This window comes from Mesocricetus auratus, unplaced genomic scaffold (assembly GCF_017639785.1).
Source record: "Mesocricetus auratus isolate SY011 unplaced genomic scaffold, BCM_Maur_2.0 Super-Scaffold_100020, whole genome shotgun sequence".
Taxonomy (NCBI): domain Eukaryota; kingdom Metazoa; phylum Chordata; class Mammalia; order Rodentia; family Cricetidae; genus Mesocricetus; species Mesocricetus auratus.
This window is the reverse complement of record NW_024429201.1, coordinates 22,057,759-22,085,634: the sequence shown is the minus strand read 5'-3', so window position 1 is coordinate 22,085,634 and position 27,876 is coordinate 22,057,759. Positions and strand designations below refer to the sequence as shown.

Genomic DNA, 27,876 nt, shown 5'->3' with positions numbered 1-27,876 from the left:
TGTTCACTGCAGAATTATTCTATAGCAGTATTGATTCACAATAGCCAAAAATGGTGAGTGGGTAAGTAGTATTTGTTATATAGTCGATGGAAGTTATTCAACCTTAAACAAGGAGAATATACTGATACATTCTACACCATGGATCAGCCTTGTACTGTGTCAAATAAGCCATTCACAAAATAACAAATACTGTATGGTACCTACTCCATGATATTTCTAGAGAAGTCTGATTCATAGAGACCGAAAGTAGATAGCCATCAGTGAAGGTGGAAGGAACTGGGGAATTTGTGTTTAAAATACATGGACTTTGAGCTGAGGAGTTTCAGATGAGAAAGTTCTGGAAATGCATGGTAGTAATAGTTGTGCAAAATGTAAGTTACTTAATGCTCCAGAATTATGCACTTAAAAATAGCTGAGATGGAACGTTATGTATATTGTTTCCACCCCCCAAAAAATAAAAGCTCACAAGACCTCAACTTTATACAGAGAACTACAGGAAAATGAGAAATGCTGAGAGTGGGAGAGATAGACTTTCCTAGGGAAGAGCACACCAATTGGTTGTTCAATACCAAATGGTGGCATTGTACAGACTGAGCATACTATGTTTGTGTGTTTAGGAATACACACACCCACATCCACACCCCCCCCCACACACCAGTTAATGAAAAAGAGACCACCAATTTAAAAGAGCAAAGAAGGGTATAAGGAAGAGTTTAAAGGGAGGAAAAATAAGGGGAAATGTTGTAACTATATTATAATTTCAAAAAAATTTAAAAAGCTAAGAAACACTAATGTAAGAATTTTCTGAAGTGTTATGCCTTTTTGTTTGTTTCATTATATTATCATTCCTTAGTTTGGAAAAAAATCCTACTCTTTTTTCCCCCTTAGGATTTTCAAGATGAAGCAACACAAAATCAAGTTTTGTTACAGTTAAGTATAATGACTTGTGGCTTGATTATATTATAGGGTGTTTATTTTGTTACTGTTTGCACAGTTAAGATGAATCTTTGTTTTTATAAGACTTGAAATTAGATATTCTAGAATGTTAGTAGGGTAAATATAGATTGTTTTATAAGCATTCAAGATAAATTTACTTTCATATGAAAACTTGAATTAGATTAAAGTAAGTTTTTCTTTCTGCTTATCTTATTTAAACAGTGAATTTATAGCATAGTACAAAGAAATACAGTCTTTGGAGTAATGAAACTTTATATTCCCCTAGTTCTTGAAAAACAATGGTTCTCAAAATACAGTTTGTAGACTCCCTGGTAGTTCCTGAGATTCTTTTAGGACACCTGGAAAAACTATTTTATTAACAATACTAACATATTATTTGCCTCTTTCCATGGGGTTTACATTTGCACCAACAGTGCTTAGCAATGATAGCGAAATGCTTAATGGCCTTCACAAGAACCAAGGCAGCAATGCCAAACAATAGTAGTAGTCATCTTGGCTTTTTTTTTTTTTTTACTGCCATGTGCTAATTATAAAAAGGAAATGATGCTAATTTTACTTAAAGAATGTGATTAATGGATGTAAGTGTGAAAGGAGGGGGAGGGAGTTGGGGAGGCATCTTTTCTGGGTACAGACCTAGTATGGCTGCTTTGAGGCAACCAACATTCTTTCCCTACATCCCGCTTCGGTTCTCGCTAATCCTCTTATCTCCAGAGACCATGGGATTTGGTGTACATGAAATTTATATCAATGTGACGATAGGAGTTTTATGGACATTGCTTGATTAAGATAGCAGACCTGGACCAGTCAGAAGAACAGGCCCTGCTCCCATCTCTGGCAGACATCTGCTCAGGGGCAGGCCATACAAGTCATAAGATCAGAGACCCTCTGCTGCACCAAAGGCCAAGCTAGTCTCCAGAAGGCCAACCCACAACTTGGACTGAGATTCCCTAATGAATCAGAGGGCATGTCAGCCACCAGAAATCCAGGCCACAAAGACCAGAAGACCAAAGAGGAAAGAGAAACCAACAAACAAAACACCTATCCAACAAAGACAAACTCAGAAATCAGCACCTAGACCTATAATAATCCCAAATGCAGATGCCTAAACACCTGTGTAAGAATACAGTCAATTACAGCCAAGGCAATATGGCACCACCAGAACCCAGCTATCCTGTGATAGCAAGACCTGAATATTCCAAAGCACCTTAAGCACAAGAAAACAACCTTAAAAACAACTTTATGAAGATCTTAAAAATCCTTAAAGAGGGAATGAAAAAAATCCTTTAATCAAGAAAATACAAAAAAATGGAGGAAATCAATAAATGCCTTAATGAATGACAAGAAAGCCAAGAAAAAAAAAAAACAGGTGAAGAAAACTGTTCAAGACCTGAAAAATCCAAATAGAGGCAACAAAGAAAACACAAACTGAGGGAATACTGCAAGTGAAAAATCTGGGTAAGTAGACAGGAACTATAGATGCAAGCATCACCAACAGAATAGAAGAGATGGAAGAGAAACTCTCAGGCGTTGAAGACACAATAGAAGAAATAGATTCATAGGTCATAGAAAATGGTAAGTCTAAAATATTCATAACACAAAACATCCAAGAAATCTGTGGAAAGACCAGTGTAAGAACAATAGGAATGGAAGTGTCCTAGCTCAAAAAAGCAAAGCAAAACAAAACAAAACAAAAAAGCCCCAGAAAATATATTTAATAAAATAATAGAAGAAAAATTTCCTAACCTAAAAAAGGACATGCCTATAAATGTACAAGAAGCTTATAGAACACCAAGTAGATTGGACCCGAAAAGTCCCTGCATCACATGATAATCAAAATACTAAACAAGAATAACAAAGAAAGACTATTAAAAGCTGCAAGATATAAAGGCAAACCTGGTAGAATTACACCCAGTGTCTCAATGGAGACTCCAAAAGCCAGAAAAACTGGACAGATGTCTTGTAGACACTTTTATTTATGTGGTGGATTGCACTGACAGATTTTCATATGTTGAACCATCCCTGCATCTCTGGGATAAAGCCTACTTGATCATGGTGGATGATTTTTTGTTTTTGATCTTGAATTCAGTTTGCCAGTATTTTTATTGAGTATTTTTATATCAATGTTTATAAGAAAATTGGTCTGTAATTCTCTTTCTTAGTTGCATCTTTGTGTGGATTGGGTAACTGTAGCCTTGTAAAAGAGTTTGGCAATGAACCTCCTGCTTTTATTGTGTGGAACTTCTTGAAGAGTATTGGTTTTAGCTATTCTTTGAAATTCTGGCAGAATTCTGTACTGAAATTGTCTGGCACTGGGCTTTTTTTGGTTGGGAAACTTGATGACTGCTTCTATTTCCTTGGGGGTTATAGTCTATTTAAATTGTGTATTTGATCTTGGTTTAATTTTGGTATGTAGTACCTATCCAGAAAATTGTCCATTTCTTTTAAATTTTCTAATTTTGTGGAGTACAGGGTATTTTTTGTGTGTGTTTTTGAGGGATTGTTTTTATTTTTATTTTTTATATTTATTTTTTATTTCAAGCTTGCTTCATGTGTCAATCCCAGCTCCCTCTCCCTCCCCCTACTCTCCCACACCCCTACCAGCTCCCCCAGACTCCCACCCAATCTCCTCTCCAATCCCCAGGGAGGGTGAGACCATCTGTGGGGGATCCTCAGAGTCTGCTATTTTGTTTAGGACAGGGCCCAGGACCTTCCCCAAGAGATCAGGCTGAGAGAGCATCCCTCACTGTGGGAGGGGCACCCAAAGTTCATCTGTATGCGTAGGACGAACACCAATCCACTGCAAAGGCCCTACAGATTTTCCAGGCCTCCTCATTGACACCCACATTCAGGGGGTCTGGATCAGTCCCATGTTGATCTCCAACCATCAGATGGGGGTCCAAGAGCTCCCCCTTGTTTAGGTCAGCTGTGAGTTTCATCAGCCTGGTCTTGACCCCTTTGCTCATCATTCCTCCCTCTCTGTCACTGGGTTCCAGTTCGGTTCAATGGTTAGCTGTGGGTGTCTGCCTGTGCTTCCATCAGTCACTGAACGAAGGTTCTAGGATGGCATATAAGGAAGTCATCAAACTCGTAATCAGGGATGGGCATTTATGGTGGCCTCTCCACTATTATTAGTTTGCCAGTTAGTGTCATCTTTGTAGATCTCTGGAAATCTCACTAGTGCCTGGTCTTTCCCCAAACCTATAATGTCTCCCTCTATTATGGTACCTCTCATCTTGTTCTCCTCTATTCTTCCCCCAATGTCCTTGTTTCCCCTCCTCCTCTCCCTCTCTCCTCTTCTAGGCTCCCCCCTCCCATGCTCCCAGTCTGCTCAGGAGATCTTAGCTCATTCACCTTATCTGGGGTACCATGCATATTGCTCTTAGGGTCCTCTTAGGATTCCCAGACTATCTGATGGTGGGATTATAGGTTGGTACTCTCCTGATCCATGTCTAAAACCCATATATGAGTGAGTGCATACCATGTTTGTCTTTTTGTGACTGGGTTACCTCACTCAGGATGGTTTCTTCTAGTGGCATCCATTTGCCAGCAAATTTGAAGATTCCATTGTTTGTTTTTTTTTCTGCTTAATAGTAATCCATTGTGTAAATGTACCACATTTTCTCTATCCGCTCTTCAGTTGAGGGGCATCTAGGTTGCTTTCAGGTTCTGGCTATTACAAATAATGCTACTATGAACATAGTGGAAGAGATGTCCTTGTTGTATGAATCTGCATCTTTTGGGTATATGCCTAAGAGTGGAATTGCTGTATCTTTTGGTAAATTGATTTCCGTTCTCCTGAGGAATTTCCATACTGATTTACAAAGTGGCTGAATGAGTTGGCACTCCCATCAGCAGTGGAGGAGTGTTCCCCTTTCTCAACATCCTCTCCAGCATAAACTGTCTTCAGTGTTTTTGATTTTAGTCATTCTGACAGGAGAGAGATGGTATCTCAGAGTTGTTTTGATTTGCATTTCCCTAATGGCTAAGGATGTTGAGTACTTTCTCAAGTGTCTCTCAACCATTTTAGACTACTGAGAATTCTCTATTTAGTTCTGTACCCCACTTTTTAATTTCATCCTTTGATGTTTTGGAGACTTGCTTCTTGAGTTCTTTGTAAATTTTGGAGAACAGCCCTCAGTCAGATATGGGGTTAGTGAATATCTTTTCCCATTGTGTGGGCTGCCTTTTTGTCTTGTTGACTGTGACCTTTGCCTTACAGAAGCTTCTCAGTTTCAGGGAGTCCCATTTTATTAAGTGTCCATCTCAGTGTCCGTGCTACTGGTATTATGTTCAGGACCTTCTGGCTTTCATAGTTTCCATTGAGAAGTCGGATGTAATTCGGATAGGTCTGCCTTTATATGTTACTTGGCCTTTTTCCTTAGCTGCTCTTAATATTTTCTCTTTATTCTGTATGTTTGATGTTTTGATTATTATGTGGTGAGGGAACTTCTTTTTCTGGTTAAGTCTATTTGGTGTTCTGTAAGATTCTTGCAGTTTCATAGGCATATTCTTTAGGTTAGGGAAATTTTCCTCTATGATTTTGTTGAATATGTTTTTTTGTACCTTTGAGCTGTATTTCTTCACCTTTTTCTATACCTATTATTCTCAGGTTTGGCCTCTTCACGGTGTCCTATATTTCCTGGATATTTTGTGTTAGGGATTTATTGGACTTGAGATTTTCTTTGGTTGATGACTGTATATCCTCTAATGTGTCTTCACCACCTGAGATTGTCTCTTCCATCTCTTGTATTCTATTGGTTATACTTACATCTGTAGTTCCTGATCGTTTACCCAGTTTTTCTATTTCCAGCATCCCCTCATTCTGTGTTTTCTTTATTGTTTCCATTTCAGTTTTCAAGGCTTGGACTGTTTGAGTTGTTTCCTTCACTTGTTTGTTTGTCTTTTCTTGGCTCTCTTTAGATTCTTTAAGAGATTTGTTTATTTCTTGAATTTTTTGGTTTGTTTTTTCTTCTATTTCTTTAAGGGATTTTCTTGTTTCCTCTTTGAGGGTCTCTATCATCTTTATAAGTTAAATTTTAAGGTCTGTCTCTTCTGCTTCATCTTTGTTGTGCTTTTCAGGTATAGTTGGTGTGGAATCTCTAGATTCTGGTGGAGTCATATTGGTCTTTCTATTGCCTGGTGTCTTCTATTGTCATCTTCCCATCCCTTCTTCGAGTGTTTGCAGGTGGGGGGGATCTCTCTGTTTCTACTAGTCTCCCTGAGGCTGAGGCCTGGCTGGGTGCCCGGTCAGGGGAGAGCCTGGGATCCGGTATGACTCATGTCCTCTCTGACTGGGTAGGTCCACTCAATGCCAGGGGCAGACCCAGGGCTGATGGGTGGGTTTGGGTACCCAGGAGGACCCAAACTCAGCTGTGGTCAGGCAGGGGTCTGGGGAGAGCCTAGGGTGGGTTCTGGCAGGACTCAGGTCTTTCCTGACTGGGCGGGTCCCAGAGGCAGGCCCAGGGAGATCAAGGGAGGGGGTAATGGGTGGGCGTGGGTCCTCAGGAGCATCTGAGGCTGGGTGCACAGTCTGGGGAAAGCCAAGGGTAGGTTCCAGCAGGACTCAGGTCTTTCCTTGGAGTACAGGATTTTTGAAGTATGATCTAATGATTCTTTGAATTTCCTTAATGTCTGTTGTTAATGTGCACCTTTAATTTCTGATTTTGTCAATTTGGATATTTTCTCTTTGTCTTTTCGTTAGTTTGGATAGGGTTTGTCTATCTTGTTGATTTTCTCAAAGAACCAACTCTTTGTTTCATTGATTCTTTGTATTGTTCTCATTGTTTCTATTCTATTTTATTGATTTCAGCCTTCAATTTGATTATTTCTTGCCATCTCCTCCTCCTAGGAAAGTTTGCTTCTTTTTGTTCTAGAGCTTTCAGGTGTGCTGTTAAGTTGCTAGTGTAAGATTTTCCCTTGTTCTTTATGTAGGCATTTAGTGCTATGAACTTTCCTCTTAGTACTGCTTTCATAATGTCCCAGAAGTTTGACTATGTTTTTTCATTTTCTTTGAATTGTAGGAAGTCTTTAATTTCTTTATTTCTTCCTTGACCCAGTGCTGATTCAGTTGAGCATTGTTCAAATTCCATGAGTTTGTAGGCTTTCTGCAATTAGTGGTGTTGTTGAATTATAACTTTAAATCATGATGATCTGATAAGATACAGGGAGTTATTTCACCTTTTTTTTTATATGTTGAGACTTGCTTTGTTACCGAGTGTGTGGTTGATTTTAGAGAAGGTTTCATGGGGTGAGGAGAAGGAGGTATATTCTTTTGCCTTTGGATGGAATGTTCTATAGATGTTTGTTAAGTCATTTGAGCCATGACATCTGTTAGTTCTTTTATTTCTGTTAAGCTTCTGTCTTGGAGACCTGTCCAGTGGTGAGAGTGGGGTGTTGAAGTCTCCCACCATTAGTGTGTGGGGTTTGATGTATGGTTTAAGCTTTAGTAAAGATTCTTTTACAACTGTGGGTACCCTTGTATTTGTGGTGTTGATGTGTAGAATTGCGACTTCATCTTGATAGACTTTTCCCTGTGATGTTCTCTGTCACTTTTGATTAATTTTATTTTGAAGTCTATTTTGTTAGATTTTTTTTTTTTTGGTTTTTACGAGACAGGGTTTCTCTGTATTGTTTTGGAGGCTACCGGTCCAGCCCGGTCTCGAACTCACAGAGATCCGCCTGCCTCTGCCTCCCGAGTGCTGGGATTAAAGGTGTGTGCCACCACCGCCCAGCTTATTTTGTTAGATATTAAGATAGCTACATCAGCTTGTTTCTTAGTTCCATTTGATTAGAAAATATTTCCCAATCCTAGGTAGTGTCTGTCTTTGAGATTGGGGTATGTTTCTTGTATGCAGCAGAAGGATGGATCCTGTTTTCCTATCCATTCTGTTAGCCTGTGTCTTTTTATAGGTGAATTGAGACCCTTGATATTAAGAAATATTATGGTCATTGGTTTTTAATTCCTGTTATATTTGCTCTTAGTGGTGGTATCTTTCTTTTCCTTGGGGATTGCTGGTGTGAGGTTCTGTTTCCTCTGTTTTCATGGGTGCCGCTAACTTCCTTGGGTTGGAGTTGTCCTTTAGTATTTCTGTAGGGCTCGATTTGTGGCTAGATATTGTCTGGTTTTGTAATGGAATATCTTGTTTTCTCTGTTCATGGTGATTGAAATTTTTGCTGGGTGTAGTAATCTGAGCTGGCATCCATGGTCTCTGAGTGTCTGTAGAATGTCTGTTCAGGACCTTTTGGCTTTCATTGTTTCCATTGAGAAGTCAGATTTAATTCTAGGACACCATGCAAAGATGGAGCTTAAGAATACATTGGATGGGAGAAGGAGAAGAAGTCCAATTCAAAGGCACAGAAAATATATTCAACAACATCAAAGAAGAAAACTCTCCCACATTTGGGTCCTCAAACTTATTCAACAAGTGCTTTAACTGCTGAGCCTCTGTCTGCCAAGCCCAACCACAGCTCTTCTTATTCATTTTTTAAAATTTTATATAATATAGTTTTCATTTAAATATTCTAATACATTACTGAATTATTACTGTCATTTAAAATTTAACAAATATAACATTTTTAAATTTCTGTATTTAAATATGTCTATATAAGCCACATAAACAAAAGTTTATTGGGGTTCTCAAGAGTGTAAGAGTCCTGACAATCTATGGGGCCTCTGGTAGTAGATCAGTATTTATTCCTGGCATACGAATGGGCTTTGGGAACTCATTACATGTAGAGGGATGCTCTCTCAGCCTGAACACATGGGGGAGGGCCTAGGCCCTGCCCCGGATGATATGACAGATTTTGTGGATCCCCCCATGGAGGGCCTCACCCTCCCTGGGGAGCAGAAAGGGGATGGGATGGGGGGCTGGTGGGGGGCAGTAGAGGAAGGGAGGGAGAGGGATCTGTGATTGACATGTGAAACAGCCTTTTTCTAATTTAAATAAAAATAAATTAAAAATAAGAGTGTAAGAGTCCAAATATCCAAAATTTTAAGAAATATTATTGTAAAATCCCATTTTACCCAAATAGTAATGTAATTTCATTTATAGAAATGAAAAAGAAAAGGCTAAGGAAGACTATACCATATAATGCAATGCTTAGAGAACCACTGTTAATATTTTGGAACATCTTATTTTATGTTGTATGTATATATATTATATATGTATGTGTTTATGTACATATATGTTCATATGTTTTTGTTAAATTTTCCATGGAGATGGGATCATTTTATGGGTGTGTTTGTAAATTTTCAGAAAACAATTTATCATAGTTCTCATATCATTGATTTTTAAGCATAATTTTTTAAAATTTCACCGATAAAATAGTGTCTCTTTGCTTTTCTTTTTTTAAAAAAGGTACATAAAATTATTTGCCATCCCTGGGCAGTGGTGGTGCATGCCTTTAATCCCAGCACTTGAGAGGTAGAGGCAGGCTCAACTCTGTGAGTTCAAGGCCAGCCTGGTCTATAGAGTGGGTTTCAGGAGAGGATCCACAGCTACACAGAAAAACCCTGTCTCAAAAAAACAAACAAACAAAAAAACCTTATTTGCCCTCTCAATACAGTTAAAGTGCTTTTAATTATGTATAATTCTATTGTATAGCTATTATGGTTTCTTGAATCATGTATTAGATTGGACATTTGTAGTCTTACTTAACAAACTAGTTTTAATATTTAGGAGAGGCTTTTATGTATTCAAACTGTGTCTTAAAATTCTTAATACAATTCTCATAATTAAAGAAGGAAGTTCTTTTGATTCAAACCATGGTTTTATTTTGTTTTCAGTTAACTTATTCTTCTCAAATTGGACCTTCTTTCCTGTTGGCCTCACAGAAGATATCATTTTGTTTGAAGCACTTAATTAACATTTTCAACATAATTTCTACTGACCACTTTTGGTTTGAACAGGAAAAAATGCTGTATTTGTTATTTTTGCTCAGGATTTAAATAGCTATGCCAAATACATTAAAAACTGTTATTAAAACACCTGAAATAGCTAGTCCTGCACCCACTCAGGGGAGAGCTGAATTTGGGCCCCTGTCTCAGACCTGACTTTCCCTTGCCCTCTTTGGGATCTCCTGGCCTGGGGACTAAAGGCAGGTCGACTTAGCCCAGGTGCACCAAGCAACCAAGAGTCTGCTGACATCACTGTGCTAGTCCTAACCCCAACCACCGTGAGACCCATCACGGTATTGGACCTGCTTGCACCCACCAGAAAAGAACCGTGGTCCTGTACCCACCAGGAGAGGAAGAGACCACAGCTGTACCCACTGGAAGAAAGGATGGCAAGACGACAATATAGGAACACATTCAACAACAGAAAAACCAATATGATGCCAATAGATGTCTAGGGACTCTACACCAGCAAGACCTGAAATCCCAACACAGATGAAGCAGAAGAAAATGACCTTAAAAACAACTTCATGAAGATGATAGAGACCCTAAAAGAGGAAATGGGAAAATCCTTTAAAGAAATGGGAAAAAATTCAAGAAATGGAGGAAAAGACAAACCAAAAATTGCAAAAAAAAAAAAAACAATTCAAACAGTGCAAGGGTTGAATGCTGAAATAGAGACAATGAAAAAACACTTTGAGGGAATGCTGGAATTAGAAAAGATGGGTAAATGATCAGGAACTACAGATGCAAACATAACCAACAAAATACAAGAGATGGAAGAGAGAATCTCAGACGTTAAAGATACACTAGGAGAAATGGATTCATCCACCAAAGAAAATCTTAAGTTCAACAAAACCCTAATTCAAAATATCCAGGAAATATGAGACACCATGAAAAGACCAAACCTAAGAATAATACGTATAGAAGAAAGTGAAGAAACCCTCCTCAAAGGTGCAGAACACATATTCAACAAAATCATAGAAGAAAACATTCCCAACCTAGAAAAGACATGCCAATGAAAATACAAGAAGCTTACAAAACACCAAACTGAGTGAACCACAAAAAGTTCCCTGCCATATAATAATCAAAACTCCAACATACAGAACAAAGAAACTATTAAAAGCAGCAAAGGAAAAAGGCCAACCAACATATAAAGGCAAACCTACCAGAATTATACCTGACTTCTCCATAGAAACTCTGAAAGCCAAAATGTTCTGGATAGATGTTCTAGAAACACTAAGAGATCGAGGATGCCAGCCCAGACTACTATATCCAGCAAAGCTTTCAATCACTAGAGATGAAGAAAAGATACTCCATGACTAAACCAGATTTACACAATACAAACCACTAATACAGAAAGTTCTAGAAGGAAAACTCTAACCTAAGGCAGTTAACTACAGTCGCAAAAACATAGGCAATAGATAATCCCACTTTACCAAAAGCCAAAAGAAAAAGCAGGATAAATCCACACACCATACCACCACCACCAACAAATCCAAAACAAACAAGAATTAACACTCAGTGATCCTTAATTTCCCTCAATATTAATGGCTAACAGAATAGATATTAAGGCAATATCCACCCTTCTGCATACAAGAAACACACTTCAACTTCAAAGACAGACTTGACCTCATAGTAAAGGATTGGGATAAGATTTTCCAATCAGATGGAGTCAAGAAACAAATTGGTGTAGGTATCCTAATATCTAACAAATTAGACTTCAAACTATAATCAATCAAAAGAGATGAAAAAGGTCATTTCATATTCATCACAGGAAAAACCCGTCAGGAAGAAGTCTCAACTCTGAACTCTATGTCCCGAATACAAAGGCACCCATGTTCGTAAAAGAAACATTACTAAAACTCAAATCACACATGAGACCTCACACGGTTATAGTGGGAGACTTCAACAACCAACTCTCACCACTAGACAGGATCACCAGACAGAAACTTAACAAAAAAACAAAGGAGCTAAGAGAAGTTATGACCATATTGGGCTTAACAGACATCTATAGAACATTCCATCCAAACACAAAAGAATATACCTTCTTTTCAGCTCCACATGGAACCTTCTCTAAAATCGACCACATACTCAGCAACATAGCAAACTTCAACAGGTACAAAAAAAATTGGAATAACCCCTGTATCTGTTCAGACCACCATGCTATAAAGTTAGAATTCAACAACAACATAAATTGCAGAAAACCTACAAAATCATGGAAATTGAAAAGTGCTCAATTGCACCATTCCTGGGTCAAAGAAGAAATAAGAAAGACATTGAAGACTTACCAGAATTCAATGAAAAAGAAGACACAACATACCCAAACTTACGGGACACTTTGAAAGCAGTACTAAGGGGAAAGTTCAGAACACTGAGTGCTCATATGAAGAAACTGGAGAATAGTCCACACTAGAGAATTAACTTTGGAAACATTTTCTCCACAAAATTCTAAATTTTTAAATTTAAAGGAAATGGAAAATATTCTGGATAGATATCACTTACCAAAATTAAATAAAAAAGAGATACGCAATTTAAGCAGATCTATAACTCCTAATGAAATGGAAGCAGTCATCATCAAAATTTTCCCAAACAACAACAACAAAAAAGCCAAAAGCCAGATGGCTTCCATGCAGAATGCTACCAGAAATTCAAAGAAGAGCTAATACCAATACTACTCAAAGTGTTCCACACAATAGAAGCAGAAGGTTCATTGCCAAACTCTTTTTATAAGGTTACAATTACTTTGGTACTGAAGCCACACAAAGACACAACTAAGGGGAAAAAAAAAACTACAGAACAGTATCGCTCCTGAACATTCATGCAAAAATACTCAATGAAATACTGGCATATGAAAACCAAGAATACATCAGAGAAATCATCCACTGGGATCAAGCAGGCTTCATCCCAAGGATGCAGGGATAGTTCAATATATGAAAAGCCAGCAATGTAATCTACCATATAAGCAAACTGAAAAAGAAAAATCACATGATAATCTCACTAGATGCTGAAAAAGCCTTTTACAAAATCCAACACCCCTTCATGATAAAGGTCCTGGAAAGATCAGGGATAACAGGAACATATCTAAACATAATAAAAGCAACATACAGTAAACCAATAGCCAACATCAAACTAAATGGAGAGAAACTCAACTTCAATTCTCTAAAATCAGAACAAGACAAGGCTGTTCACTCTCTCCGTATCTCTTCAGTATTGTGCTTGAAGTTCTAGCTAGACCAATAAAACAACAAAAGGAGAGCAAGATACACATTGGAAAGGAAGAAGTCAAACTTTGACTATTTTCAGATTATATGATAGTTTACGTAAGTGACCCCAAAAACTCTACCAGGGAACTCCTACAGCTGATAAACACCTTCAGCAAAGTGGCAGGATACAAGATTAACTCAAAAAAATAAGTAGGCCTAATATATACAGATGATAAAAGGGCTGAGAAAGATATCAGAGAAACATCACCCTTTACAATTGCCACAAACAACATAAATATCTTGGGGGTAAGGTTAACCAAATAAGTGAAATACCTATATAGCAAGAACTTTGTCTTTAAAGAAAGTAATTAAATAAGATAACAGAAAATGGAAACATCTCCCATGGTCTTGGATAGGTAGGATCAACATAGTAAAAATGCCAGTCTTGCCAAAAGCAATCTACAGATTCAATGCAGTTCCACTCAAAATACCAGCACAATTCTTCACAGACCTTGAAAGAATAAATCAATATCATATGGAAAAACAAAAGACCCAGGATAGCCAAAACAACCCTGTACAATAAAGGAACTTCCGGAGCCATCACCATCCCTGACTTCAAGCTCTATTTATTATAGCGCTATAGTCCTGAAAACGGCTTGGTATTGGCACAAAAATAGACACATTGACCAATGGAATTAAACTGAAAATACCTGATTTTTGAAGAAAAAACCTAAAATTATACAATGGAAAAAAGAAAGCATTTTCAACAAATGGTGCTGGGATAACTGGATATTGTTATGTAGAAGACTGCAGATAGATCCATGTCTATCACCATGCACAAAACTTATGTCCAAATGGATCAAAGACCTCAATATAAATTCAACCCCCCTGAACCTCTTAGAAGAGAAAGTTGGAGGTACCCTTGAATGAATTGGTACAGGAGACCACATTCTGAACATAACATCAGTAGTACAGACACTGATATCAACACTTAATAAATGGGACCTCCTGAAACTGAGAAGCTTCTGTAAGGCAAAGGACACAGTCAACAAGACAAAACAGCAGCCCACAGAATGGGAAGAGATGTTTACCAACCCCACGTCTGATAGAGGGCTGATCTTCAAAATTTGGAATAACTTAAGAAGCTAGTCACCAAAACACCAAATAATCCAGTTAAAAAGTGGGGTATTGAACTAAATAGAGAGTTCTCAATAGAGGAGTCTAAAATGGCTGATAGATACTTAAGAAAGTGCTCAATGTCCTTAGCCATCAGGGAAATGCAAATCAAAACAACTCTGAGATACCATCTTGCTCCTGTCACATGGCTAAAATCAAAAACTCCAATGACAGTTTATGCTGGAGAGAATGTGGAGAAAGGGGAACACTCCTCCACCGTTGGTGGGAGTGCCAACTCATACATCCATTTTGGAAATCTGTATGGAGATTCTTCAGGAAAATGGGAATCAGTCTACCACAAGATCCAGCAATACCACTCTTAGACATATACCCAAAAGATGCTCATTCATACAACAAGGACATCTGTTCTACTATGTACATAGCTGGATTATTTGTAATAGCCAGAACCTGGAAGTATCCAAGATGCGCCTCAACTGAAGGGTGGATAGAGAAAATGTGGTACACAATGGAGTACTATTCAGCTGAAAAAAATGGAATTTTGAAATTTGCAGGCAAATGGATGGCACTAAAAGAAACTATCCTGAGTGAGGTAACCCAGTCATAAAAAGACAAACATGGTATGTACTCACTCATATATGGATTTTCGACAAAGAGCAAAGGATTACCAGCGTACAATCCACACTGCCAGAGAAGCTAGTAAACAAGGAGGACCCTGAGAGAGACATAAATGGACCCCGGAGAAGGCAAAAGGGACAAGATCTCCTGAGCTAATTGGAAGAATGGGGGAATGGGAGAGGGAGGTAGGAGAAAGAGAAGGGGAGAAAAGGAGGGGAGAGGAGGACATGAGGGAGTAGAAAGATTGAGTCAGGGGAAGAATAGAGGAGAGCAAGAAAAGAGATACCATTATAGGTTTAAAGAGAAATCTGGCATTAGGAAAATGTCTAGAGTTCTACAAGGATGACTAACAATCTAAGCAGTAGTGAAGAGGCTGCCTTAAATTTGCTTCCCTGATAATAAGATTGATGACTACCTTATATTCCATCCTAGAGCCCTCATCTAGTAGCTGATGGAAACTAAACCCATCAGCTAAACACTGAACTGAACTCCTGGAATCCAGTTGCAGAGAGGGAGGAGTGATGAGGAAAGGGGTCAAGACCAGGCTGGTGAAACCCATAGAAACAGCTGACCTAAACAAAGGGGAGCTCATGGACCCTAGACTGATAGGTGGGAAACCAGCATAGGCCTGACCTAGACCTCCTGAATGTGGGTATCAGTGAGGATGCCTGGGCAATCTATGGGTTCCCTGGCAGTGGATCAGTATTCATCCGTACTATACAAATGGACTTTGGGAGCCCACTCCACATAGAGGGATATTCTCTCAGCCTAGACACACAGGGGAGGGCCTAGGCCCTGCTCCAAATGATATGACAGACTTTTGATGATCCCCTATGGAAGTCCTCACCCTCTCTGGGGAGTAGAAAGGGGATGGAATAGGGGATTGGTTGGGGACAGGGGAGGAGGGGAGTGAGAGGGAACTGGGATTGACTTGTAAAACAAACTTGTTTCTAATTTAAATTTAAAAAATCTGAAAAAAAACACCTGAAGTATGAGGACTTTTTTTTTTCATTTTAAATAGGAAAATGCCTTTATTCATGCCGTAAATTACTCTGAAGAAATAAAATAGCTGGCTGATTGCTTTTTTCAGTGAGCTTTTAATACCCAAAAGTAGAGGACCAAAATTGCAGATTTGACAGGACCTTTATTTTGTTTTAATCCTTTGTTTCAATAATTTCTACTCCCTGTCTTTAAATTTGCTGTGAAATATAAAAAGCATAGAGTCTGAGAAATTTCTCACATGACTCATACTTATATCTAAAGTGTATTTATTGCCAAGCAGTATATTTGAAGGTGTCCAAGTCATTTTCTTTGACCTTGCCACCCTTATTTGGTAGACAGTCATCTCTTAGGTCACTTTCAAACCCAAATCCAGTTAAGTTTTTATACCTCTGAATTTATCCATTAGCCTTTTTAACACTCTAATTTTGGACTCACTTTAACAAATTGATAGTAAATTGCAAAAATAATAGAATGGTGTAACCAAGTAATCTTTCCATTTGAAAGTCTGATTGTATTAATTAGTTCATTTACTTTTTAGAACTAGAAAAGAATCCCCAGCATTCTCTGTGTTGTTTCCTCACCCTGAAGTTTCATGGAGCCACAGAAAGACTGGAGGTATGCTTCGTGAGCATCAGTGCACAAGATAGTCTTTAAGAGTAGAAGGCCTCATTTGATACGGATTTGTTTACAATGAGGCTAGTGTATCATGCATTTTAAGTATGGAATTAAGTTGTTGCTGACATTTAATTATGATTAGACTGCCCCTTGGAGAAATAGGGCAGTTGCAGCCAGTATCTATTGTTATAAATATCTAGTTTTCAGTTCTGATTTTGAGGGTTTATATTTGAGAACAATAATTACTTTGTCTCTTCATGATCTTAGTAAAATGTATATATGTCTCACATAGACCCGTTTCATTATTTTTTCCCATTCAATGTTCACGTATCTTACCTAGTGACTTCTCAGAGTAGATAGTTTGCCTACTGCTTCACAGTGGAATAAATATACATAGTGATCAGTGACACCTTGTATTATAAGAAATGGGCACAAAGACACGATAAAAAGTTTATAAATGTATATTTTATATTACTTTTTCTGCTATTACCTACCCATACATGTACTTCTAGTACCTGTTTTTTGTTTGTTTTGTTTCGTTTTTCGAGACAGGGTGTCTCTGGATTGTTTTGGAGCCTGTCCTGGAACTCGCTCTGTAGACCAGGCTGACCTCGAACTCACAGAGATCCACCTGCCTCTGCCTCCCGAGTGCTGGGATTAAGGCGTGCACCACCAATGCCCGGCTAGTGCCTGGTTTTTAATCCATGTTATTTTTCATTTTTTTCTAATAAACATTTATTGAATGATATATGAATGCTATGGATTCATGAATTCTAAATACAGGATTACTGGTCTGTCTTGAAGCATGAAGATAGCAAAAGATATCTAAACATGGCATTGATGAAGAGCAAGGACCTTTTCAAAATGTCTGTGGACAGTGTTGAAGGAACTAAAACTTAATTTGTTCTTGCTTCTAATAGCCAAACTGTGACAATTTAAATACAGGGGGGAAACCCAATGATTTTTAGTGCATGGAAGTATATTTTCTAAAAAGTACATAAAAAATTTTAAATGTACAGATGTTTGTCTCAAGACAAAAGTGAGTATAATAAGACCCTTTAATGTTTCTGTGACTTGAAAGTAAGGACTTGTTAATACATGTGTAGTCTTTCTTTTTAATGTTTTACTGCTTTGGGATTGAATCCAAAGCCTTACACATACTAACCAGACATTGAACTACACTCCAACCCCTTTTATTTCTTTATTAAATATGTATCTGCTTATAAAGTATGATTTATTTTTCTTTGTCACTATAAGTAGAAAAAGAAGATGCCTGAGTAAGTCAGATAGTATTGAAGAAAATACAAATTATACCAAGAAAGGGAATGAACCTTACATAGCACCAGTGGTAACACATAAAATTAATATAAGAAATGAAACCCAACCATGTCCCGAGGTAACAGACAACCAAAAGCCAATTAAGGAGACTTTGCCACAGTCTAGATTGCTCTACTATAGGAATTAAAAACTTTAAATGAGTATGCTTTGTCATTATCAGATGCTAAAAGAATGTTTAAGTTTACACTAATATTAACTGGTTAGTACATAACCAGTTAATTTATTTATTTTAATTTTTTATTTAAATTAGAAACAAGCTTGTTTCACATGTCAAACCTAGCTCCCTCTGGCTCCCCTCCATTCCTGCCCCCAGCCTCCCCAAACCCCCCACCCAATCCCCATTCTGCTCCCCAGGCCCTCCATGAGGGATCTCCAGAGTCTGTCATATCATCCAGGGCAGGGTCTAGGCCCTCCCCCATGTGTCCAGGCTGAGAAAGCATCCCTCCATGTAGAATGGGCCGCCAAAGTCCGTTCGTATGCCAGGGGTAAATACTGATCTGCTACCTGAGGCCCCATAGATTGCAGAGGCCTCCTCACTGACACCCAAATTTAGGGGGTCTGGATCAGTCTCATGCTGGCCTCTCAGCTATCAGTCTAGGGTTCACAAGGTCCCCCTTGTTCAGGTCAGCTGTTTTTGTGGGTCTCACCAGCCCTTTGCTCATCACTCCTCACTTAGGAGGTCCCATTTATTAATTGTTGATCTAAGTGTCTATGCTACTGGTGTTTGTTCAGGAAGTAGTCTACTGTACCAATTTGTTCAAAGGTACCTCCCAATTTGTTCAAAGGTACCTCCCACTTTCTCTTCTAAGAGGGTCAGTGTGGCTAGATTTATGTTGAGGTCTTTGATCCATTTGGACTTAAGTTTTGTGCATGGTGATAGACATGGGTCTATCTGCAGTCTTCTGCATGCCAGCATCCAGTTATGCCAGCACCATTTGTTGAAGATGCTTTCTTTTTTTCCATTGTTTAATTTTAGTTTCTTTGTCAAAACTCAAGTGCTCAAGTGTGTGGGTTGGTATCAGGGTTTTCAATTCGATTCTATTGGTCTATCTGTTTATGTTTGTGCCAATACCAAGCTGTTTTCAGGACTATAGCTCTATAATAGAGCTTGAAGTCAGGGATGATGATGCCTCCAGAAGTTCCTTTATTGTACAGAGTTGTTTTGGCTATCCTGGGTCTTTTTTTTTTCATATAAGGTTGAGTATTGTTCTTTCAAGGTCTGTGAAAAATTGTGCCCAAGTTTTGATACGGATTGCATTGAATCTGTAGATATTTGGCAAGTTTGCCATTTTTACTATGTTGGTCCTACCTATCCAAGAGCATGGGAGATCTTTCCATTTTCTGTTATCTTCTTTAATTTTCTTCCCTTAAAGACTCAAAGTTCTTGCTATACAGGTCTTTCACTTGTTTGGTTAGCGTTACCCCAAGATATTTTATGTTGTTTGTGGCAATTGTAAAGGATGATGTTTCTCTGATTTCTTTCTCAGCCCTTTTATCGTCTTTACATCATAGGTCTACTGACTTTTTTTGAGTTAATCTTGTATCCTGCCACCTTGATGAAGGTGTTTATCAGCTGTAGACGTTCCCATGTAGAGGGAAATAGTGAAAGTTTGACTCCTTCCTTTCCACTTTGTATCGCCTTGATCTCCTTTTGTTGTCTTATTGCTCTAGCTAGACCTTCAAGCACAATACTGAAGATATATGGAGAGAGTGGACAGCCTTGTTTTGTTCCTGATTTTAGAGGAATTGCCTTGAGTTTCTCTCCATTTAGTTTGTCTGTTGATTTACTGTATATTGCTTTTTATTATGTTTAGGCATGTTCCTGTTATCCCTGAAATCTCCAGGACCTTTACCATGAAAGGGTGTTGGATTTTATCAAAGGCTTTTTCAGTACCTAGTGAGGTGATCATGTGATTTTTTTTTTCAGTTTCTTTAGATGGTGGATTACATTGCTGGATTTTCGTATGTTGAACTATCCCTGCATTCCTGGGATGAAGCCTACTTAATCATGGTGAATGATTTTTCTGATGTGTTCTTGGATTTGATTTGCTATTTTTGCATCGATGTTCATGAGGGAAATTGGTCTCTAGTTCTCTTTCTTAGTTGTGTCTTTGTGTAGCTTGGGTATCAAGGTAATTGAAGCCTCATAAAAAGAGTTGGCAATGAACCTTCTGATTCTTTTGTGTGAAACACTATGAGGAGAATTGGTGTTAGCTCTTCTTTGAATTTCTGGTAGAATTATGCACTGAAGCCTTCTGGGCCTGGGTTTTTGTTGGGAGACTTTTGATGACTGCTTCTATTTAATTAGGGATTATAGGTCTGTTTAAATTGCTTATCTGTTCTTGATTTAATTTTGGCAAGTGATATCTATCCAGAAAATTGGCCTTTTCCTTTAAATTTTCGAATTTTGTGGAGTACAGGTTTTCAAAGTATGACCTAAAATTCTCTGGATTTCCTTCGTGTCAATTGTTATGTCCCCCTTTTCATTCCTGGTTTTGTTAATTTGCATGTTCCCTCTTTCCTTTTGGCTAGTTTGGATTAAGGTTAGTCTATCGTGTTGATTTTCTCGAAGAACCAACTCTTTGTTACATTGATTCTTTGTGTTGTTGTTTTTGTTTGGACTTTATTGATTTCATTCCTCAGTTTAATTATTTCCTGGAGTCTACTCCTCCATGGTGATTTTTCTTCTTCTTTTTGTTCTAGAGCTTTTAGTTGTGCTGTTAATACTTTAGTGTGACTATTCTCCAGTTTCTTCGTGTGAGCACTTAGTACTATGAACTTTCTTCTTAGTACTGCTTTCAAAGTGTTCCATAAATTTGGGTATGTAGTGTCTTCTTTCTTGTTGAATTCTAGGAAGTCTTTAATTTCTTTTTTTATTTGTTCCTTCACCCAAGAATGGTGCAATTGAGCACTGTTCAATTTCCCTGATTTTGTAGGTTTTCTGCAATTTGTGTTGTGTTTAAAGTCTAACTTTAAAGCATGGTGGTCTGAACAGATACAGGGGTTATTCCAATTTTTTGTACCTGTTGAGTTTTGCTATGTTGCCGAGTATGTGGTCGATTTTAGAGACGGTTCCATGTGGAGTTGAAAAGAAATTATATTCTTTTGTGTTTGGATGGAATGTTCTATAGATGCTTGTTAAACCCAATTGGGTCATAATTTCTGTTAGCTCCTCTGTTTCTTTGTTAAGTTTCTGTCTGGTTGTCCTGTCTAGTGGTGAGAGTTGGTTGTTGAAGTCTCCCACTATAACTGTGTGAGGTCACATGTGTGATTTGAGTTTTAGTGATGTTCCTTTTACAAACATTTTTTTCAGGCATACATTGTCAGAATTGAGACTTCTTCCTGGTGGATTTTTCCTGTGATGACTATAAAATGACTGTGTTCATCTCTTTTGATTGATTTTAGTTTGAAGTCTAATTTGTTAGATACTAGAATAGCTACACCAGCTTGTTTCTTGGGTCCATGTGATTGGAAAATCTTATCCCAACCCTTTATTCTGAGGTAACGTCTGTCTTTGAAGTTGAGGTGTGTGTCTTGTATGCAGAAGGATGGATTCTGTCTTTGTATCCATTCTGTAAGCCTATGTCTTTTTATAGGCAAATTAAGACCATTAATATTGAGGGAAATTAAGGACCATTGACTGTTAATTCTTGTTTGTTTTGGATTTGTTGTTAGTGTTATTGTTTGTGGATTTACCCTGCTTTTTCTTTTTGGTTTTGGTAATGTGGGATTATCTATTGCCTATGTTTTTGTGACTGTAGTTAACTTCCTTATGTTGGAGTTTTCCTTCCAGGACTTTCTGTAGTGCTGGATTAGTGGATAAGTATTGTGTAAATCTGATTTTGTCTTGGAATATATTGTTTTCTCCATCTATAATGATTGAAATCTTTGTTGGGTATAGTAGTCTGGGCTCGCATTCATGGTCTCTTAGTGTTTGTAGAATATGTATCCAGGACCTTCTGGCTTTCAGAGTTTCCATGAAGAAGTAAGGTGTGATTCTGATAGGTTTGCCTTTATATGTTACTTGGCCTTTTTTCCTTTGCTGCTCTTAACATTTTTTCTTTATTCTGTATGTTGGTGTTTTAATTATTATGTTCCAAGGTGACTTTTTTTGGTCCACTTTATTTAGTGTTCTATAGGCTTCTTTTACTTTCATTGCCATGTTTTCTTTAGGTTGGGAATGTTTTCTTCTATGATTTTGTTGAATATGTGTTCTGTACCTTTAAGGTGGGTTTATTTACCTACTTCTATACCTATTATTCTTAGGTTGGTCTTTTCATGGTGTCCCATATATCCTGGATATTTTGTGTTAGGGATTTGTTGGACTTAAGATTTTCCTTGGTCTATGAATATACTTTTCCAGCGTATCTTCAATACTTGAGATTCTCTCCTCCAACTCTTGTATTCTGTTGGTTATGGTTGCATCTGTAGTTCCTGGTCATTTAGCCACCTTTCTAATTACAGCATTCCTTCCGACTGTGCTCTTCTATTGTTTCTATTTCATCTTTCAAACTTTGCACTGTTTGAATTATTTTTTGCAATTTTTGGTTTGTCTTTTCTTCCATTTCTTTAAAGGATTTTCTCACTTCTTCTTTTAGTGTCTCTATCATCTTCATGAAGTTGTTTTTAATGTCATTCTCTTCTCCTTCATCTGTGTTTGGATGTTCAGGTCTTGCTAGACTCTGTGGTATCATTTTTCTGTTGTTGAATGTGTTTTTATATTTTCGTCTTCCCATCCCTTCTTCCAGTGGATACAGGTGGGGTCTCTTTCTCTCCCAGTGGATACAGGTGGGGTCTCTTTCTCTCCCAGTGGATACAGGTGGGGTCTCTTTCTCTCCCAGTGGGTACAGGTGGGGTCTCTTTCTCTCCCAGTGGATACAGGTGGGGTCTCTTTCTCTCCCAGTGGGTACAGGTGGGGTCTCTTTCTCTCCCAGTGGGTACAGGTGGGGTCTCTTTCTCTCCCAGTGGGTACAGGTGGGGTCTCTTTCTCTCCCAGTGGGTACAGGTGGGGTCTCTTTCTCTCCCAGTGGGTACAGGTGGGGTCTCTTTCTCTCCCAGTGGGTACAGGTGGGGTCTCTTTCTCTCCCAGTGGGTACAGGTCCAAGGTTCTTTTGTGGTGGGTGCTAGCTGATCTAGTATTCTGATGGGCCTCATGGTGGGTGCAGGCAGGTCTGAGATTCTCCCTCTCCTGGTGGGTGGGAGCTGGATTAGCACAGTGCCATCAGCAGACTCTTGGTTGCTTGGTGAATAGAAGGGAGTTGACCTGCCCGCACTCCCCAAGCCAAGAGATCCCAGAGTTGGCAAGTGGTATGAGAGAGGCTTTTCTAACAGTGATCAAATAAAACTTAAAGATTTTGAGACAAAATGTTAAGTTACAAAAAAAGAAATCTTTTTGAAGTTCTGTTGTGCCTAAATTCTGAACCCCAAAATCATCAAGAGTCCCATTTTGATGCAAAAGCAGAGAGTCTTTTATTGTAGTTGTTTAATGAGCTATCCCCATTGTCTCAGGCCTTTCATCCATTCACCTCAGCAGATGGCTGGAGAAAGACCTCGAGAAACCATGAGGCAAGGATTTTATAGGGCATCTTAAGGCATGTGTCTAGGGGTATGCATCAGTCTCAGGACTGGCGCGCTTCCAGGTTTGGCCGACCTGCCCTGTGTTGATTGGTCAACTGGTTGTTATGGCCCATAGGCCCTCCCAGGGCAGTTGCTATGCTCTGCATTTCACTGCACTTGTCCATAAAGCACATCCAGAGCCGTAAAGCACAGCTCCACCAGCTAACTTCTGATTGGTTCCTTGCCACACGGAGGGCATCTGACCTCCTAGTGACCAGGACAGGAATAGTAATGTCATGCAAGCACATGTTAGCCTGTAATGGCTGCTAAAATGGGGGATGGGGGCAAGGGGCTGGTCACTTCATTTCAAACTGTTATAAGTCAAACTAGAAAATGGGCTATTTACCTGGCCAGTGGTGGAACACACCTTTTTTTGTTTGTTTTGTTTTTTGTTTGTGTTTTTGTTTTTTATTATTTTAATTGTAAATAGCTTGTTTTACATATCAATCCCAGTTCCCTCTCCCTCCCCTCCTCCCGCATCCCCCCACCATTCCTCCAGCCTCCCACCCTATTGCCATTTCCTTCCACATAGGGGATATCTAGAGTCTGTCATTTCACTCAGGGTAGGGTCCAGGCACTCCCCTAAGAGTCCAGGCTGAGAGAGCATCCCTCTTTGTGTTATGGACACACAATGTCTGTTTGTATTCCAGGGATAAACACTGATCCACTGCTCAGGGCCCCATAGGTTGCCCAGGCCTCCTCACTGACATTGGGGGAGCATGCCTTTAAAATGCCTTTAATCTCAGCACTTGGGAGGCAGAGATAGGTGGATCTCTGAGTTCTTCCAGCCTGGTCTATAAAACTACACAGATAAATCATGTCTCGAAAGAAAACACAATGGGTTATTCAGGTTTGAATCCTCCTCAAGAGTTCCCATGCCTCAGTAAGAGTTAGATAGTCAGGAACCCATATTCTGTGGGATAGTTGGTCAAAGACATTTTTTGATGCAATTTCTATAAGCCTGAGAGTATCAGAGTAAGTATTTAGAATTTATGATGAGAAAGCATAGTATTAGCTAGCTAGTCTCAATGTAGGTGAGCCTAACTTTTTGGCAGTGTTCAAAGCATCATGGTCCAGGGCTAGTGAAAACATAATTCTGTTCCTTGTATCAAACCTGCCCAGAGTATTGGCTTTGGCCTCATCAGTGTTGTAGAAGAGTGCTTCTCAACTCAGGGATCGAATGACTCTTTCACAGGAGTCACACATCAGATGTTGCATTCATATATTTACATTACAATTAGTAACATTAACAGTTTACAGTAATGGAGCAGCAATAAAATAACTTCATGGTTGGTGGTCACCACAACATGAACTGTATTAAAAGGGTTGCAGCATTATGAAGGCTGAGAACTACTGTTGCACAGCTTCATGGACTATTTGATCATCCACAGTGAACACCAATTGCGGTATTTCTGTCTGCATGGCAGAATTAGTGACCAAGAAAAACTTGATATCTTAATAATCAAGCTTATTTTCTCTAGGAGTGCTGTTCTGGGGAAGTTCAGGTTTCCATTCTGAAAGCCCTTTGAGGTACTAATGGTTAGACCCCACCCTCAGACTACTCTAAGGGCTACAAAGGCATTTCTAGCATCTTGAGATGTAGGTGGCCAACCTCCCCCCTACAGGGGAAAAAAAGTCCATGGTCAGGCCACAAAATCTCACCAACCCCTGAGCTTGTTCCAAGATCAGGCCACAGAATCCCATCAACCCCAGACCCCCATAGAAATCCTATACAAAGGCTTCTGCCTACTCTGCCCCCAAGAAATCCTATGCAAAGCCTGCCTCCTACTCAGTTCTTTGCTGTTTCTCTCTGAGCATAAGCATTCACCCTCTTTAATCTTTCCCAATAAATCTCTTGTGTGAGGTTTGTTGTGTGGTGTGATTTTTGTGCTACTCCTTGGATCCTGACTTCCAGGAGACCAAGGTAACACTTACACTCTTTAGCCACAGTGTCTTGTGCCACTAGAAGGTGGATTTTTTTGGAGGGGGGTTGGCTGTGGGTGCCTTTCAGTGCTACCTTCTTGACCTTCAAAGTCTTGGCTATGGTACTGGGAGAGACAGGACTTCCTTTATTTTTTTCATGCCCTCATGGTATAACAGGTTCAAAGTAAATATTACTTTAATATTAATAAGTTTCAGCAACATAAATAGAAATAAACAAGAGTGAATCACACTAAATATTGTTGCTTCAGAATATGTTGAAGATAATTGATAAGTTTTGAAACCATTGTAGTTGTGTGTTCTTTATCTTTATTATAAGATGTTTTCTGTTGGGACTCAGTGGCAAAGTGCTTGTTGTTTAAGTATGGGGACTTGAGTTTGATCCCCAGAAACCCAGTAAAAAAGCTAAATTTGGGACTAGAGAGATGGGTGGTGGTTAACAGCACTTGATACTCTTCCAGAGTGCACAGGTACAATTCCCAACAATCACAACCATCTGTAACTCTAGTTACAGGGAGATCTGACAGCTTTTCTGGTCTCTGCAGATTCCAGTCATGTACATTATATATAGACACACATACATGCATGCAAAATACCCATACACATGGAAAACAAATGAAGGTGGATTTGACACATGCTTTAATTCCAGTACTGAGGAGGTAACAACCACTTCCCACATTATCTGCCTCCCCTGCTTTAAAAAAAAAAAAAAAGAAAAAGAAAAAACCCTGAGATTTTTGGATGGTGTAAAGTTTAGCAGGTATGTTTATGCTGAGTTTCTTTCCTGTAAACCAGTGTTGCCTGCAAGGATGCATGTGGCTGTAACGATGAAAGGCACACTTGTTGAGGGTATAGGTAACTGTTTATTGTAGAAGTTACTCACAAGAGAAAATGGGCAACCAGATGGATCAAGTAGTTCCCCCCTCCCCCCCCCACGGAACCGGAAACCGAAAAGAGTGAGAGGCTCTGCTGCTCAGTTTTTTATTCCTACCTCGGTACACGCCTCTAGCCATGCCCAAAAGTGTGCCTGACTAGTGGAGTAGTTCACCGCCCTATCATGACCACATCCTTTTGGGTCTCTAGTCACGTCCAAAGTAGGTGTGGTTAGGTGCGCCGACCACCCCATCATTACCACATTTGTATGCACCTCTAGACTACCATGTGACTAATGGCGCAGACCTAAGTTTCCCCCTACAGATGCATTCTAAGATTCAGCAAATAATTAGAGATTTATCTATAGTCAAAAGATACCAAGAGACTCAAATACTGCTTGAAGCATCAGTGAGTTGTGAATTTTACTTAATTATATCAGATTACTTGGTGCTTGGTTAACAAAATGAAAGTAGAAGACAGAAGGGATGTGGAGTAGTAGAAAAAAAAAAGCATCCTTGTCTTGATGTTTCCTCAACTAACTTGGTGTCAATTGCTTTGATCCAGCTGCTCTTAGAGGAGCTAGGCTGAGAGCAGGTAATAGAGTTGGATAGAGTCTAGATGATTCCTCTTGGCCCTACATGAGGTATTCAGATCTAACTCCAAATGGCTTGAATTCATTTTAGCTCTGTTACCTATCCAGAGGAGATGATAAACTCTTCTTGTGTAGTTATAAGTACTTAGAATAATGCAGCAGAAATAGGTGTGTTCCTAGCTAAACTAATTTCAAGTAGTTCTGTTAGAATTCACATTGTTTATGGCTCTAATTGGTGGTTAAACCTGAGGGACCAGAGCCTAAAAAGGAGTTAGACTAAAGTCTCATGTAATAGCCAACTTTATTCAGAGCATCAGGCAATTTATACCCTGAGGGTTAAGAAAGGTCACCTGAGATGAGTTCTCATGAGTTCAGGCTGCATACATTCACAAGGACAAGCTGCACATGGCAAAAACTTGTTTTCCCATAGAGGTGTATAAACAAATAATAGCAAGTTGTAAAGAGTAATCTGAAGTAAACTCACTGCTATCTACTACAACTCGGAAAACCACAAAAGCATATTCCAAGAACAATTCTGTGTTGTTTTTTTTTTTTTTAAAGAAACCAAGGTTACAAGACTATTGTCTTGTTTTCTCAAAACAAGCATTCAGAATTCTTCTCACATTAATCCATTCTTGGACTGTGTTCTGATACCACATGCTTTTTTTTCTTTTTTTCACTTTTAAAATTTTAATTTAATTTCATTTTTTAAGAAATGAAAACCAAAAGTGTTTGATGTAATCCTGGTTAGTTTTGGACTCGCTGTGTAACCTGGGATGACTTTGAGCTTCTGACCCCTCTCCTGAATATTGGAATATAGGCTGGCATTACCACTCCCAGTTTAAGGGGTAGTAGGGATAAAACCCAGGACAAGCAGTCTACCAGTTGAGCTACATCCCCAGCCTAAGAAATAAATAATTTTATTATTTTCTAAATAATAGTAAGTTTATAGCAATAAGTATATTTATAAAATATTTGCTATATCTAATTATTTAAGAAAGCTCAAGTTTTATTATTATAAAATGATGATTGAGAAGGGCATACTTTGTGGTTTAATACTGCTATAATAAATACATATTACTCTTTTCTAG

General features: G+C 38.8%; 1 protein-coding gene across 1 annotated transcript in view; it reads left to right on the top strand.

Annotated features, from left to right (window-relative positions):
- The window catches only part of Ankrd31 (ankyrin repeat domain 31), a 148,301-nt gene that overhangs the window by 14,075 nt on the left and 106,350 nt on the right, over positions 1-27,876 (top strand). The window contains exons 4-5 of the mRNA XM_040729078.1: positions 889-929; positions 16,349-16,425. Coding sequence (XP_040585012.1) covers positions 889-929; positions 16,349-16,425 — 118 coding nt within the window. The remainder of the gene's footprint in view (positions 1-888; positions 930-16,348; positions 16,426-27,876) is intronic.